Below are 16,255 nucleotides of genomic sequence, written 5' to 3' on the forward strand. Positions count from 1 at the left end.
AATCCAGTGGTCCCTAACCGGTGCCGCGGACTGGTACTGGTCTGTGGGTCATTTGGTACCAGTCCGCAGAGAAAGAATTAACTAACTTACATTATTTCCGTTTTATTTATATTTAAGTCTGAACAATGTTTCATTTTTAAAAAATGACCAGATTCCCTGTTACATCCATCTAAGGCTCACTCTTGACGCTTGTCTCGGTCACGTGATACATTTATCCGTCCCACCCTAAAGGCCGGTCTGTGAAAATATTTTCTGACAGTAAACCGGTCAGTGGCCCAAAAAAGGTTGGGGACCACTGCTCTAATCTGACCTCCTAGTTCAAAGGCTTAAAGATACTGTATTAGGTAATTTCCAGGACTTAACGTTAAGGACAGAGATTTGAATTGGTAGCTGGTTTTGGAACAAATATATCAGCTCATGGCCTTTAGGGTCAGATATTTCTCTTTCTACATTTTCTTTCATGCTGTCCTAACAATTTTTATGAGGAAAAAAACCTATTAAGAATTTTCTCCTGGTCTCAAATAAAATTACTGTTATACTATCTGCTGCCTTCTTTTAGGAGTTATAAAGAAAATTGATTAGAAAACATTTTTTTGTTGTTTTCTTCATGTAGTAGTATAATAATACTTTTCCTGTGGGAGCAAATTCCCAGATTTTTCAACTGTCCTGTTCTAAAATTCATAAATGTACTCTGTAAAACCAACAGGTGTTTTAATATGTAACAATAACTTCTAAAAAGTTCTTTAAAAATAGTAAATTTCCAAAGTCATTACTAAAAACTTGTATTGTGTGAATACATATATATTGTGACAGATGAGAAAAGTAAAATACAGAGCTAAAGCAAAAGTACTAAGTTTCATTCAGTGTATGTGTATTATAATTGAATTGTTATTAATGGTCAGTAAAGTTTCTTCGTCTCTTAAAAATCTCTATTTCAAGCATAAATACATCCTATTTAGGGAAACTTCTAAACACAGTTTTGAGACTCTGCTCTCCCTACATACACACTCATATTTCTGGTTAATTAACGTTCTTAAGAATTACTTTTTGTGACAGACACAGCTTAGTGAATATTTTGAAACTTTATTGAAGTAATTGTAAACAAAAGAAGCCAAAACCAACACAGACATAAATATATACAGGTTGTCTTAAGACTAAATGTTTAATTCTCAATAGAAAGAATATACATCAGAGGAGTCACAAAACTAATCTCTAATTAACGAAGGTCTATAAACTCTACATTCAAAAAAAAAAAGATCTCCATTCTCCCTATTAGAATAAAAATTGAGAATTTTAACTTCTTGAATATCTTTAGTTTTAAGAGTGAACAACTTTGGGTGATGGGAATGCAGCATAAGTAAATGTCAAAATAACCTAGAGCTGTTTTCTCTGAACATATGTACCCTGATTTATCAATGTCACCCCATTAAAATTATTAATAAAAAAAGAGTGAACAGAGAACCTATTTTACACCCAACATGTTTCCTTGAATATATTTTATTTTAAGACAGAAGTTAACAGAAATAGAATTTAAACCCCCAAACTTTTTACTCTTAATCTTTAAATTCTAAAATTACATAGAATTAATCCAAGTCATATAGCAAAGAATTCTGAAAACTGAATGCACAATGAGTCACATGATCTTCAATAATCTGTATACTACCATCCTGCAAATTGGTTTCTTTTATGTTGTTAAGACCAGGTATATTGTGATCTGTTAATTCGTTCCCTTCAGTCATTACTGGTTCGTTTAAATTATCTTTCTCCTCATTTGAGTAATCACTACCTTTTTCTTTTATAAATTCAGGTTCCATTTTTGACTCAGAACATTGAGACTTTCCAAATAGCACCTGGGAAACATCAAGAGACTCTTGTTGCAAGTATTCTGCTGAACCAGAACTGTCTATTTCTAGTCCCGTCACTGCTATAGATGAATCAGAATCAGTTGTTGAGGTCGTGGGATGTTCTATATTTTCATTTTCAGTTAGATGACTTCCTCCATTGACTACTTCTTCCTTTTCATGAAACTGCTCAGAGTTACTACATTCATGCAACTATGTTAAGAGAAACAACAAATTAATAATTCTTTGAAACAAATAGAAAATTAAAATTGTAGTTGCAGCTGGAAAAAAATTTATTTTTTAAGTTGTGAGGGACTAACCTTTGTAGACCTGCAGACAGGCTTCTTCCTCCTCAAAGTCATCCTCCAAATGCTGCTAGGCATTTACTGACAAGGCTAACAATGCAAACCTGCATTAATTCTCTGATTAAATCCTTTTAATGACTCATCTCCCTCAGGATAAAATCATACTGGCAGTCATATTAAGGGGCATTCCTGAATTTATTGAATTCTCCTGAATTTCTGTGATTCTTTAGAGCCACTCTCCCACAATTCATACCTGCCAATTGTGCTAGCTAACTAAATTATTTCTGTCCAAAACTGAAGAATAAAAAAAGAACCAAAATTAAGATTCAACTAATGAACAAACTATATGACATAGTTCCCATGGTGTGAAAGTCAAAAAGACTTATTTGTCCCTGGACTAGCTTCCCAAATGTCAGTTTTCCTTTATTCCTCATTCGACAGTTATTTTGGGATTAAATGAGATAATATACACTGCTCACAAAAATTAAGGCATGTTTTACCGCTTCATATTCATTTTGAAATATCCCCTAATTTTTGTGAACAGTGTATATGAAAATGAATTGCAGAGTGTTTAAAAAACAGTAAAATGCATGCAAAAGAAAAGTATCTCTTCTTGGCAATAATGTACATTTAGCTTAAAGTTACAACATCAAGAATTAAGTTATTCATTAGGCTTTAACCTTGTCCTAAGTCACTTCTTTAAAGGTCACCAAAATCCTTACCTTTGCATGAATTTGAATCTTGCTGTCAGAAACCTGAAGCACTTCAATTAACGGTGGGGTTCGGGATATTGTCTGTTGAAATGAAGAACTGAGAACCTCTTCAAGAAACTCATTAACATTTTCTTCACTGACAAACAACCTTTCCTAAAATAAAAAGAAAATACTCTGCTTTATAGGTCATACTTCACAGTTTTATATAAAAACAGCTTATAAAAGTTCTCACACAGTTCAGATTACACTTCCAAGATGTTTAACATTATTCCTACGCTGTCTTGGTAAAAGAAAATAGTCTTGTACACAATATTTACAAATGATATTTTCTTTTCCTTTTTTTTTCAATATTTTTAAAAAATAACATCACTTCTAGAGCTATAAATGTGTCCCAGCTATAAAATTTAATTCAATTTTAGAACACTTCCTAATGAGTCAGCTAAGAAATATACATGACAAGATTTATTCAAATTTTGTGTTAAGAGTTTTTAAAACAAGTGTATTGATTTGAGAAAAAGAGGAAGGGAGAAAGAGAGAGACAGAAACATCAATCTATTCCGGTATGTGCTCTGACCAGGGATCAAAGCCACAACTGTTGAGTATGCGGACAATGTTTTAACCATCCTGGCTATCTGGCCAGGGTAGCACTTTGCCTTTTAGTTTGTTTTTTGTTCTTTATTGCTTTTTTGGATGAGAGGAGGGGACAGAGAATCTCCCACATGCACTCCAACCAGGATCCACCTGGCAACCCCCGCCTGGGACAGAGTGTCTTGAGCCACTGGCTGCAGGAGGGGAAGGGGGAGAAGAGAGAGGGAGAGAAAGGGGAGAAGGAGGAAGAGATTCAGATGGTCACTTCTCATGTGTGCCCTGACTGGGGATCAAAATCAGAATGTCTGCACGCTGGGCCGACACTGAGCCATTTGCTCAGGTAGGGAACAAGTGTAATGTTTTATTTAAAATAAGTATATTTTATTTTGAAGCAAAGAGATAATCCATTGTGACACCAGCATATAACTATTTATAAGAATGAGGTAGATTTTGAAACTATTAGGAAATGCAAAAATTACATTCACAAAAATCCTAAACACACAGCAAGTTCGTGTCAAGTGAAGATAGGTATACGGGCCATTGAAGGAATAACCATATTCAGAAAATCAGTTCACTGGGACCAAAATAAAAGTATTTTCCTCTGTACTTTTTTTTAATGTTTATTTTATTGATTTTAGAGAGAAAGGGAGAGACAGTAACATTGATCTGTTCAGTGTAGAGGTTGCCCTGACCAGGGATCAAACTGGCAACTTCTGTGCTTTGGGATGATGCTCTAACCAACTGAGCTATCCAGCCAGGGCTACACTGCACTTTTATATAAATACATTTTATAATTACAAATAAAAAGTTCATTATTTAGTCCAAATAGGGGAGAAAATCAGAGACAAGTTTCAATTTTTCTTCTATTAAACAGTGTTTGAACTTGGGAACACTTAAACAGAAAAATTTTACTTCTGGAGTAATTTGCCCTACTATTATTTGAAGATCCAGAATAGCAATGTATTAAAAAACACTCCTATCAAAAGCATTTCTAAATTCCCTGTCTCTGGAAAAGACTCACACATTAATTGTAAAACAATATACCACATAGTTTAGTTTTTAGTTAACCTGAAGAAAAATATATGTATTTATATTGAAAATGGTAATGTTAAAAAATACAAATGATTTGCATAAAATTTTCTTCACATTCTAATGCAGGGGTCCCCAAACTTTTTACACAGGGGGCCAGTTCACTGTCCCTCAGACCGTTGGAGGGCCGGACTATAAAAAAAACTATGAACAAATTCCTATGCACACTGCACATATCTTATTTTAAAGTAAAAAAACAAAACGGGAACAAATACAATATTTAAAATAAAGAACAAGTAAATTTAAATCAACAAACTGACCAGAATTTCAATGGGAACTATGCTCCTCTCACTGACCACCAAAGAAAGAGGTGCCCCTTCCAGAAGTGCGGAGGGGGCCGGATAAATGGCCTCAGGGGGCTGCATGCGGCCTGCCAGCCATAGTTTGGGGACCCCTGTTCTAATGACTGATTTTACTATAAAAGATACTGTATTCAGTGGTCCTGAAGTGTTAGAATAATTCCCAGTGAATATTTAAGGCTTATATAAATATATTTTGTACCCCTTTATGTGTAAAGTAACAATTCTGAACTTGACAGCTACAAATAAGTCTCTTACAATTATTTTCATGTAATGCATATAATACAATCATGATATATTATCTATCTAATCACCCACTACTCTTGTGATTTAAAAAAAAATTTAAGCTCTGGCAGGTTGGCTCAGTGGTAGAGGGTTGTTTGGGCATGTGGATGTCCTAGGTTTGATTCCCAGTCACAGCACACAGGAAAGGCACACATCTGCTTCTCTACCCTTCCCCCTATTACTTCTCTCCTTCTCTCTTCTCCTCCCCTCATGCAGCCATGGCTCGATTGGAGTGAGTTGGCCCTGGGCACTGAGGATGGCTCCATGGCCTCTGCCTCAGGTGCTAAAAAATGGCTCCAGTTGCAAAGGAGCAAGGGCGCCAGATGGGCAGAGCATCGCCCCCTAGTGGGCTTGCCAGTAGATCCTGGTCCTGGTGCATGTGGGAGTCTGTCTCTGCCTCTTCTCCTCTCACTAAATTAAAAAAATTTTTTTTTACTTTAATTCTTACAGCCTGGTCCAGTGACAGTGAAATGTAAAGAAAAGAAAAAAGAGATTATATCAGCCTTAGCAAATGTGATGATTAATGAAGAAATTATAAATCTATTTAAGACTTCAAAGATATAAAACACAGTTGTCATAACCCCATTTACTGTCTGGTTTTTTTTGCTAAAATAATGTTAACATACTAGAAAATCAGATTAAAACATATTATTTAGTATTTTCTCAACTGCCTGTCCACAAAGCTTTCTTCCCATATTGTGAGTTATTTTCACATTTATTAAGACAATTACAGGAAAACGACTGCCCTTTCCTAAATTTCCCTCTTCTAATGACATAATCAGATATAGTCAATTTACTGTTTTATATTCTCACAAAGTATTTTACCTAGCCCTGACCACTTATCTTTTCACTTTTAGAGGCTTTCAAATTAACCACTTCTCACAGAAGATAGTCCTCATAAAATATAAATGTAAACAACCTGACCAGTGCTGGCACAGTGGATAGAGCCTCCACTTGGACGCTTAGGCTTCAGGTTCCAAATTCCTACCTCTCTAGCTTGAGCGCAGGATCACCGGCTTGAGCATGGGGTCACAGGCTTGGCTTAAGTCTCCCCCACCCCATCAAGGCACATATGAGAAGCAATAAATTGAACAACTAAAGTGACACAACTAAGAGTTGATGCTTCTCTCTCCCTTTTGCTCTAAAAGAATAATAATATGAATAAATAACTTATTAGCAAATTTCTAGAAAAACAACAGGGGAAGAGGTAAATCCCAAGGCTGGAAACTTAATTTTTAAATATATCATCTGTGTAATTTGTGTTGTTTCTGGGAATTAAACCCTTGAATAAGTTAAAAAAAAAAAAAAAAAAAAAACCTTGCCCACATGGGGCTCCGCCTCTAGGCGGAGTCTTCCTGCGGAGCGCAGTGTGCTTTCCCAATGGCCTATTACGAGGAGCTGAACCAGTCGTATGAGAGGGGCTGAAGCATATTTGCGAGGGAAGTGTGTTCATCTACTGCCAAGTAGGAGAAAAACCTTATTGGAAGGATCCAAATAATGACTTCAGAAAAACTTGAAAATAACTGCAGTGCCTACACTACTTAAATATGGAACACCTCAGAAACTAGTAGAATCTGAATGTCTGCAGGCCAACCTCGAGGAGATGTTGTTCTCTGAAGATTAAGATTTGATGATGAAAATTGTGTCTTGATTACTTGATTTGCTCTAGTATAATAGAAACTGCATATTTGGCTTTGAATTCATGTTAACCATAAATAAATGACAAAAAAAACCCTTTAAAAATTTACATGTAACACTGACACATACCTTGTTCAAAATCACTAATTGTTAACTTATGAGTTTATAAAGTTCTTTAGAACTTCAAATTTTAAGCAGTTTTTTCAATTTTTGCCCATAGTACTGGAGTATTGAATCTAAAATTTGAGAACCTCAAAAACCTTTTTTTTTAAAAAAGATTTTATTTATTCATTTTAGAGAGAGAGGACGAGAAAGAGAGGGTGGGGAAGAGCAGAAAGCATCAACTCCTATTCGTGCCTTGACCAGGCAAGCCCAGGGTTTTGAACCAGCAACCTCAGCGTTCTGTGTCAACTGCACCACCGCAGGTCAGGCTCAAAAACCTTTTAAAAAGTATAGTAGCAACTACAAAAGGACATACTGAATTATCAAAATTATAGCCTTAATAAGCTAGGTAATGCTCACCCCAGTTCTAGAGTATATGCCCAGAAGATATGTAGTTAATGGTGCTGTTCAGTTAAACAAACGTTTATATTAATTACACTTTGGTAAATGCCCGCCATTGTGCCAACTACTACTAGGGACCAAAAGATAGTTAAAACAACAGCAAAAAGATGCAATTTCAATGTAAGATAACATCCGCCTGAGGACAACCCCACCAAGGTCAGCGACTAAAATCAAGCAGCACTATATGTTATCTAAAGCAGTGGTCCCACCTGACCAGGCAGTGGCGCAGTGGATAGAGCGTTGGACTGGGATGCAGAGGACCCAGGTTCAAGACCTCGAGGTTGCCAGCTTGAGCGCGGGCTCATCTGGCTTGAGCAAAATAAAAAATGCTCACTAGCTTAGACCCAAGGTCACTGGCTCAAGCAAGGGGGTTACTCGGTCTACTGAAGGCCCGCGGTCAAGGCACATATGAGAAAGCAATCAATGAACAACTAAGGTGTCACAACAAAAAACTGATGATCGATGCTTCTCATCTCTCTCCATTCCTGTCTGTCTGTCCCTATCTATCCCTCTTTCTGACTCTCTCTGTCCCTGTAAAAGAAAAAAAAAAATAATAATAAAGCAGTGGTCCCCAACTTTTTTTGGGCCACAGACCGGTTTAATGTCAGAAAATATTTTCACACACTGGCCTTTAGGGTGGGAATGGATTAAATGTATCACGTGACCAAGACAAGCGTCAAGAGTGAGTCTTAGATGGATGTAACAGAGGGAATCTGGTCATTTTTTTTAAATAAAACATCATTCAGACTTAAATATAAATAAAACGGAAATAATGTAAGTTAGTTATTCTTTCTCTGCGGACCGGTACCAAATGGCCCACAGACCGGTACCAGTCCGCAGCCTGGGGGTTGGGGACCACTGATCTAAAGGGTAAGGGATTTATTTAGCTTGACACCTGGTTCTGAGTTCATTTTCCTACATAAGACAAATGGCTAAGTGACTAGCTCTCAAGAAGTAAATTGTTTGCCTGACCTGTGGTGGCACAGTGGGATAAAACGTTGACCTGGGACACTGAGGTCGCCGGTTTGAAACCTTGGGCTTGCCTGGTCAAGGCACATATGGGAATCGAAGCTTCCTGCTCCTCCCCCTTCTCTCTCTCTCTGTCTCTCTCTCTCACTCCTCTCTCTCTAAAAAATCAATAAATAAAACATTAAAAAAAAAAGAAGTAAATTGGTTATTTTATGAGGTCAGGCAGTGTTATTTACCAACTTAAAATATGGCCCTAATAGAGTGCCTCTTAAACCTGTTGGGTCATCAACCCCTTTGAGAATATGACTCAAGTTATAGCCCTTCGCCCCAGAAGAAAGCATCCTGAACTTTTTGCATACAATTTGAGGTTTACAGATCCCTGGAAATCCATTCATGTCCTCCTCAGTCAATGGACTCCAGGGAAACAAATTCATTAGGGCAATTTTGAAGATTTGAAACCCATCCATCAGCGGGGTTACCTGATGGGCCCCCTCAATATGCCTTAAGGCCCTGACCAGGTAGTTCAGTTGTTTAGAGCGTCATCCCCATAGGCCAAGGTTGGAGGTTCCGTCCCAGATTAGAGCATGTACAAGAATCAATGGACCAATGAATGCACAAATAAGTGGAAGAACAAATGGATGTGTCTTTTTCTAAATCAATAACAACAAAACCACATCCGTTTAAAGCGCACTGACATCTTTCATTACGATTAATTTAAAGGCATTTCGAGAGTTCTAATGGACAATACTTTGTTTAGGATAAACTGAGAGGATGGAATTTTAAAAGTAGGAGGGGGCTCTGGTAAGGTAGCTCGATTGGCTAGAGCGTCGTCCTGACTTGCCGAGGTTACAGGTTTCCTCTGGTCCCCTGTCAGGGCACATACAAGAATCAACCAATGACGTAAAAAAAATAAAAAAATTAAAAAAAAAAGTAGTAATAGTAGGATGGAATATTTCAAATATTAACATCCCAGAAAGAACTGTTACCTCCAAAGAATCGTTGTTTAAACCATAATACCACTCTCTCCAATGTCCATAGCACCCTGCAGATTTGGCCAGTTCTATCACCGCATTGTTTGAAGAAATGCTAACCACTGGTTCTTTGACACTCAATTTATTTTCTGGAGCAAACTGCAAAAAGAAGGAGTAATAAACTAAGTCTTGGGTGGAGAAGCACAATTTGTACCGGAGGGTGCTCACATCCCCTTGCAGACTTTGCGGCTGGATACGAGGAACTTGAATTAGCAGAGTCAGGGATTCTTCATCCTGATTACACTGCAAAGGAGGACACAGAGGTCCCCCGCTGTCTGTTCCAGGTCCACCCATGGCTGAATCACAAGGCTCCCTGCCCGTGTCTTTCCGGGCCACGCGGGTCTCAACGCTGAGCTCTCCGCACGCACTTCCTCTTCCAGCATAAGATCCGCTGTCTAGGTCTCGGGATAAAGTACGAGGGGAGCCTCCACGACCGTCCCCAGCTGAGCTCCCAGTTCCAGTAAGCGGTTTCTCCCCGATGCCGGGAGTCAACGCCGCTTGCCTGCCTAAGTCCTGTTCCTCCAGTTCCGAGACAAGCTCCTGCCGGGAGCCCGGGGTGGTGATCCCGGCGTCCACAGCCCCAGTTCGGCTGGGATCCGAGTCCCGATCTACAGGCCGACCCTCAGCGGGGCCCCTCTTCCAACTGAGAGCGGAAGTGTAGGCCGCACCGTAAGTTCCGGACGGGTGGGCGGACTCTTCCGGCGCCGCGGAGGGCTCCCATCGCGTGCGGGGCAGCGCCACTGGAAGCGTGACCACTAGCTGTCGCCGGGCCTTATTGAACTGCGCCTTGCCGAGGCTGTCATCCACCGGGTATGGGAGCGCGAGCCGCAGCTGGTAGTCGGGTTTCCTCGAGTCCAGACACAGCAGCTTTCCCGTCACCTCCAGCGCCGCCTGCTCGGCGGAGCGCAGCAGCGGCAGCTCGATGGTGACCACCAGCTCCTGGGGCACGGGGCTGGGGACCGAGTCCCGGGAACAGCGGTAATCCTGGAGGTCCACGTGGTGGCGCTGCACCACACTGTAGCGAGGCTCGGAGGGGGCGGGCTGTGGGACCGCTTCTAGAGGGGTGGGGATCCGCGGTGCGGGGCCCGCAGAGTTCCCTGCGGCCGTCGGAAACCGGTAGGGGTAGGGGAAATCGGGGAGAGGGCTCTCCAGCTCTCCCTCGGGCCGGGCCGGGACACCTACGGGCAGGGGCGTGCGCAGCACGGCAGCCTCCGGAGTCCCCTTGTACTTGATCTTCAGAGTCTTGGCATTTCTGTGGTCCAGCTTGACGCCGAACTGCTTCTCTACGGCCTCCAAGGCGGTGGTGTCCAGCATCTGGCGGAAGCGCTTGTGGCGCCGGGCCAGCGCGAGTGCATCTGGGTGAAAAACCACGTCGTAGACTGTGTAGCGGGTGCTGCAGCCCCCCGCGTACTCGCGGCCCGGCGCCAGGCTGTAGGGCAGGGACCACTGGCTGCCGGCCGCCGCGCTCTCGGAGCGGGGCCGGTTAGTGGGTGAGCCCACCAGCGCGTTGCTGCACACGTTCACGAAGCAGTGCCGCGCCCCATCCAGGCTGGTGCGCAGTACATGGCCAGGCTCCGGGTGCACGAACTGCACCTGCACTCCGCGCTCGCGCTCCAGCGCCGTGATCTCCGCCTCGTAGCGCCGCCGATTCTCGGGGTCCGTGAGCTCCTCGGCGTACTCGGAGAACATTCGTCGGAACTCCGGGTTCTGAAACGCGGAGGTGAGCCGCTGGACCTCCTCTCTGCTTAGGTCCAAGTCCTCCACCAGCGAAGACGCCTCTGTCTTGGCCATGCTGGCCTTTGGCCCCTATCCCTCAGGACAAGGCAGATCAATCCGAGACCGGGTCGGTGGGACGCGTAGTGGAGTCCCTGGCCCGCGGTGCGGTCGGTAACAGTCAGGGAATTGTGCGTTTGACTGCGCGTGCTTGTTGCCATGGCGACGCCACCAACACTTGGGAGGGGTGAGAATTGGAGTGGGATGGTGGAAATGCCAGAAACGGCGTCTTAGTTTTTTCAAACCTACAGTCTGTGTTTTTTAGATTCCTGTGCCATTGGCGCAGCTACCCCCCCCCCCCCCTTCTTCTATCCCACTTCCCTCCATCTTCCTCTACTTCCCTCCTGAGGACCCTGGCCCAGTTATTTTTGCAGTAGCATAACTATCATAATAATTTTAGTAATTTCCAGCGTTAGGTATGTCATCTCCTTTGTCGTTCACAACACTTCAAGGTAGAATTGATCCCCATTTCATAGCCAAGAAGATGGGACCTGAGAAGTTACCTGACCAGAGTAACAGCTAATTATTCACAAGTGATTCATATCTATGTTTACCTGCTCTTTGTACTTCATTCACTAAGCTGATATTTCAGTCTTCTGGATATTTTACCATACAGTTTGCCTATAACAACTCTTAATTAGGGCAAGAGATATGGTCAGGCTATTAGAACTAATATATACTGATATATGACTACATTAATAAAAATGCAAATATAAGATACCACATATCATCTATGAAAATGGCAAATGCCTTTTTAAAAAATTTTATTTTATTTTTAGGGAGAGAGATGAGAAGCATCAACTCCTAGTTGTGGCACTTTAGTTGTTCATTGATTGCTTCTTATATATGCCTTGACAGGGTGGTTGGGGTAGGGGTGGAGCTCCAGCTGAGCCAGTGACCCTGCACGCAAGCTGGCAACCTCCAGGTTTCGAACCTGGGTCGTCAGTGTCCCAGCTTGAAGCTCTCTATCCACTGCGCCACCACTCGGCCAGGCTCCCCCCCCCCCTTTTTTTTTTTACAATTACTATACTTACATGGGGTAGTGGTAGAATTTAGTAAACCCTTTCTAGAGATTAGTTTGGTATCTGCATCAAAAAGCTTTATAAATATTTATACTTTCTTGATACAGCAATTCTAACTTTAAGAGCATGCTCAAGGCAATGTGACTGGTTGAGCAGATTTTGGTGCATCCATGCGATGGGATTCTTTGCAGCCATTCTAAGTGATGTTATAGAAAAATATTTATTGACAAGGGTAGCAGTTACTACTAGTTAGCAGTTGTTAAATCCAATGATTATTTTTCTGTTCTCATTTTGTGGAAACCCACCGTTTAATACAACTGATGTCATTACCTCAGTGACAAGACACTTTTCAGGCTTCTCTCCCACCTTCCCAGACACCTAACACTACCTAAGCCTAGTCTGCTTTGCAGGTGTTCACCTCTGTTCAGCTTCTCAGTGGATATGCCTCAAGGTTGAATCCTCATCTCTTCCCCACTTACACTCTCTCCTTCACAAATAAGTTTATACTTACATGCCGAGTTCTCAATTCCAAACTCCTATATACAGTTGCCCATTTAAAACAGTCTCCATTTGAAAGATTTCATGCTTAAGCCCTTCAGGCTTGAAATGACCAAAAACAGAACTCCTGACTTTTTCTCTACTCTGCCCTACCTTGTGGTCTCTTGGCAGCTTTCAGAGTGGTGGACTGGTACCTCCTTGAAACACATGCTTGTCTTGGTTTGCAGAACTCCATGCACTCCCATTTTTTTCCTCCTCTCCTTGCTCCTCTTCTGCCAGCTCTCTCAATGTAGGTGTCACCCAAGGCTTATTCAGCAGCCCTCTTAGCTAATCATGTATCTTCCAAGATGACCTTATTCAAGCCCACAGTATTAAATGTCATCTATGTCCAGATTTCTTTCAACAAAAGTGACGGCACACTGTTGCACCTACTAATAGGTAAGTACGGCACTGTTCTCAACAGTGGAAGAAAACAAGTCGTTGTGCTTCAAGGACCTGAAGCAGCTGGCACTCCTGTGTGCTGGAAGTGTCTATTGGGTCAATTTGGAAAACTGCTGTAGAATATAGTGTATATCATATGACTAAGAAATTATATTTTTAGTAAAAGACATAGACTGGATTTTGTATAGTCATAACAGCACTATATGTAATAGACAAATAGTGGAAACTACCCATATTGCCATCCGTAGGAGAGTGGATAAATAAAATGTGTGTACCCATAATGGACATGAATAAACAAAGTGGATGGATATCACTAACATAATGTTGTGTGAAAGAAGCCATTTGCAAAGTAATACATACTCTGTGGTTCCAGTATATAGTAGACAAAACTTGACCAAATAAATCTGTTAAAAGTAGACTAGTGATTGTCCTTTTGAGAGAGAGTGGGGTTTTGAAATTGGAGGGAAGCAGGAGTGAGTCTCTGGGATGAGAATAATGTACCGTTTCTTAATTTTACTATTGGTAATAGAGTTTGCAGTTTATTCATTGAGCTGTATGTACACTGACAACAGAGGACTTGTGTGTATGTATCTTACACTTCAATTTAAACATTTTTAAATGTGCTTTTAAAAACTTTACCCTCATGGGCCCTGGCCGGTTGGCTCAGCGGTAGAGCGTCGGCCTGGCGTGCGGGGGACCCGGGTTCGATTCCCGGCCAGGGCACATAGGAGAAGCGCCCATTTGCTTCTCCACCCCCCACCCCCTCCTTCCTCTCTGTCTCTCTCTTCCCCTCCTGCAGCTAAGGCTCCATTGGAGCAAAGATGGCCTGGGCGCTGGGGATGGCTCCTTGGCCTCTGCCCCAGGCGCTAGAGTGGCTCTGGTCGCGGCAGAGCGACGCCCCGGAGGGGCAGAGCATCGCCCCCTGGTGGGCGTGCCGGGTGGATCCCGGTCGGGCGCATGCGGGAGTCTGTCTGTCTCTCCCCGTTTCCAGCTTCAGGAAAAAAAAACCACAAAAAAAAAAACCAAAAAAAACTTTACCCGCATGGATTTCATGTGGAACAAGACCAGTGACTCCAAAATTTTGTCTGCAGTCCTACCTGACCACTGACCACTACACCCATGCCACTGTCTGCTGGAGACCGCCACCTGGCTGTTTGATAGGCATTATCAAAGTATAAATCCTGATTTCCCCCTCAAACCTGTTATGCCCCAGTCTCAGTAAATAGTATCATCCACCCAGCTGCTCAAGCTATTAATCCAAGTGTAAGCCTTGATTCCTCTCAACTCCACCCTGCACTGCCATTCAGTTACCTAGTCTTGTCTTTTTTTTTACATCCCAAACATATCTACTTTCCATCTCTGGTCAGAGCCTCATCTCCACGGCAGGCTCCAGCAATAGTTTCCTGACTGGTCTCCTCTTCACCTTTCTTTCCTAGTCTCTTCATATAGTAGCCTTAGTTATCTTGAAAACAGTATCTGCTGAATACCTTCTGGTACTCACATCCTGATTCCTTACTCGTGTCTATAAGGCCCATCACACTTGATCCACACCACCGGATTTTCTCCCCTTGGATCATTCTACTACAGCCTCAGTGGCAGAACACTCATTGCTCCTGTGTAGCCCTTGCACAGGCCCATGAGTCTCGAGAACTTAAATGTCACCTTAGTGACCCCCACCTTCAGCACTCCATTTAAAATTGCCCACATCGTTTTTATTTTCAGAATGGCTCATATTTGGTATTTTATTTTTATTTTTTTTACAGAGACAGAGAGTGAGTCAGAGAGAGGGATAGACAGGGACAGACAGACAGGAACGGAGAGAGATGAGAAGCATCAATCATTAGTTTTTCATTGCGCGTTGCAACACCTTAGTTGTTCATTGATTGCTTTCTCATGTGCCTTGACCCTGGGCCTTCAGCAAACCAAATAACCCCTTGCTGGAGCCAGTGACCTTGGGTTCAAGCTGGTGGGCTTTTTTTGCTCAAACCAGATGAGCCCGCGCTTAAGCTGGCGACCTCGGAGTCTCGAACCTGGGTCCTCTGCATCCCAGTCCGCCGCTCTATCCACTGCGCCACCGCCTGGTCAGGCATATTTGGTACTTTAAAACATATATTTATTGATTTTAGAGGAGAAAGACGGGGGTGGGAGGGAGGAACGGAAAGCACCAACTCAAATTAGCGTTGACTGGGCAAGCCCAGGGTTTTGATCCTGTGACCTCAGCATTCCAGGTTGACACTTCATCCATTGTGCCACCGTAGGTCTGGCCATATGTGGTACTTATTTTAAAGTAAACATGGAAGCGAGGGCCTTGCCTTTCTGGTTTACCACTGGATTCCTCAGTTTGTAGAGTATATAAGGGTTGGCCAAAGTAGGTTTATCAAGAGTCCTGTGCCTAAGTGTGCTTGAGTACAGCAAGTAGACTACAGGAATGTGAAAATAACAAAGGCTAGTGATTTGAACCCTTACAAAATTGTAACTAAGCGCACTGTGCCATTGTGACATTCTTCTGAGTTAATAAAACTTGTAATAATCATGACCTACGTGTCTTCCATGTGAACAGCTGGAAACCTACTTTTGCCCACACCTGTTAGGCACTCAGGTGTTTGATGAATATAGTAAAGAAAAAGGCAAGCTTAGTATGTACAGTATGATCCCCAAAATATTTTTGTAGGAAAAAATGTATGTATAGAGAAAAATCCGAAAGAGTCTATACCAAAATATTACCAGATTATCTATGATAGTGAAATTGCAGGTCCTTAAAACATTTTTCTTCATGATTACTTGTGTTTCCTAATTTCCTATTAAAAACTTATTTAATAAAAAGTTTTAAAGTACTCTTACAATTTAGACCTTAGATTTACATATGAAATGGCTTTGAGGCATAAAGATGAATTATAGATCTTTAAAGCATGTGAGAGATGTATTTTGTTATAGCCCTGATGTTAGTGAACATACCCAACAATTAGTTTATCTTGCTACCTTTGTAACTTAGAAATCCTGAACAATTTTCACCTTAATGGTATTTTCAAACATGAACACATCACACTACACACGTGACAATGGGCCACTCCTGTTTGGGAATGAGAATGGCCTTCAGAGTTCCTGAGCACTGAGATGATATGTGAGATTATGAGTGGGGAGGCTCATGCTGACTTTTTTCTTTTTGAGCAGATGGCTTTAAGTTTTCATTAGATTCTCT

The 16,255-nt window shown here is 41.9% G+C and overlaps 1 protein-coding gene across 3 annotated transcripts; it reads right to left on the reverse strand.

The window, feature by feature from the left end:
- Positions 1-1,063: 1,063 nt before the first annotated feature.
- DNAAF2 (dynein axonemal assembly factor 2) lies at positions 1,064-13,684 on the reverse strand. Of its 3 annotated transcripts, none has more exons than XM_066341594.1 (4): positions 9,278-13,684; positions 2,869-3,012; positions 2,162-2,250; positions 1,933-2,054 (listed from the first exon to the last, which is right to left on the reverse strand). In XM_066341594.1, exons 1-3 carry the CDS (start codon positions 11,111-11,113, stop codon positions 2,200-2,202), a joined length of 2,031 nt encoding a protein of 676 aa, XP_066197691.1. In that variant the 5' UTR covers positions 11,114-13,684; the 3' UTR covers positions 1,933-2,054; positions 2,162-2,199. The 3 variants fall into 3 exon arrangements, 2 of the variants coding, with proteins under 2 accessions (XP_066197690.1, XP_066197691.1); XR_010746109.1 differs by having other exon boundaries at positions 1,981-2,054; positions 2,162-2,236; XM_066341593.1 differs by lacking the exon at positions 2,162-2,250 and having other exon boundaries at positions 1,064-2,054.
- Positions 13,685-16,255: the final 2,571 nt, after the last annotated feature.

This window comes from Saccopteryx leptura, chromosome 6 (assembly GCF_036850995.1).
Source record: "Saccopteryx leptura isolate mSacLep1 chromosome 6, mSacLep1_pri_phased_curated, whole genome shotgun sequence".
Taxonomy (NCBI): domain Eukaryota; kingdom Metazoa; phylum Chordata; class Mammalia; order Chiroptera; family Emballonuridae; genus Saccopteryx; species Saccopteryx leptura.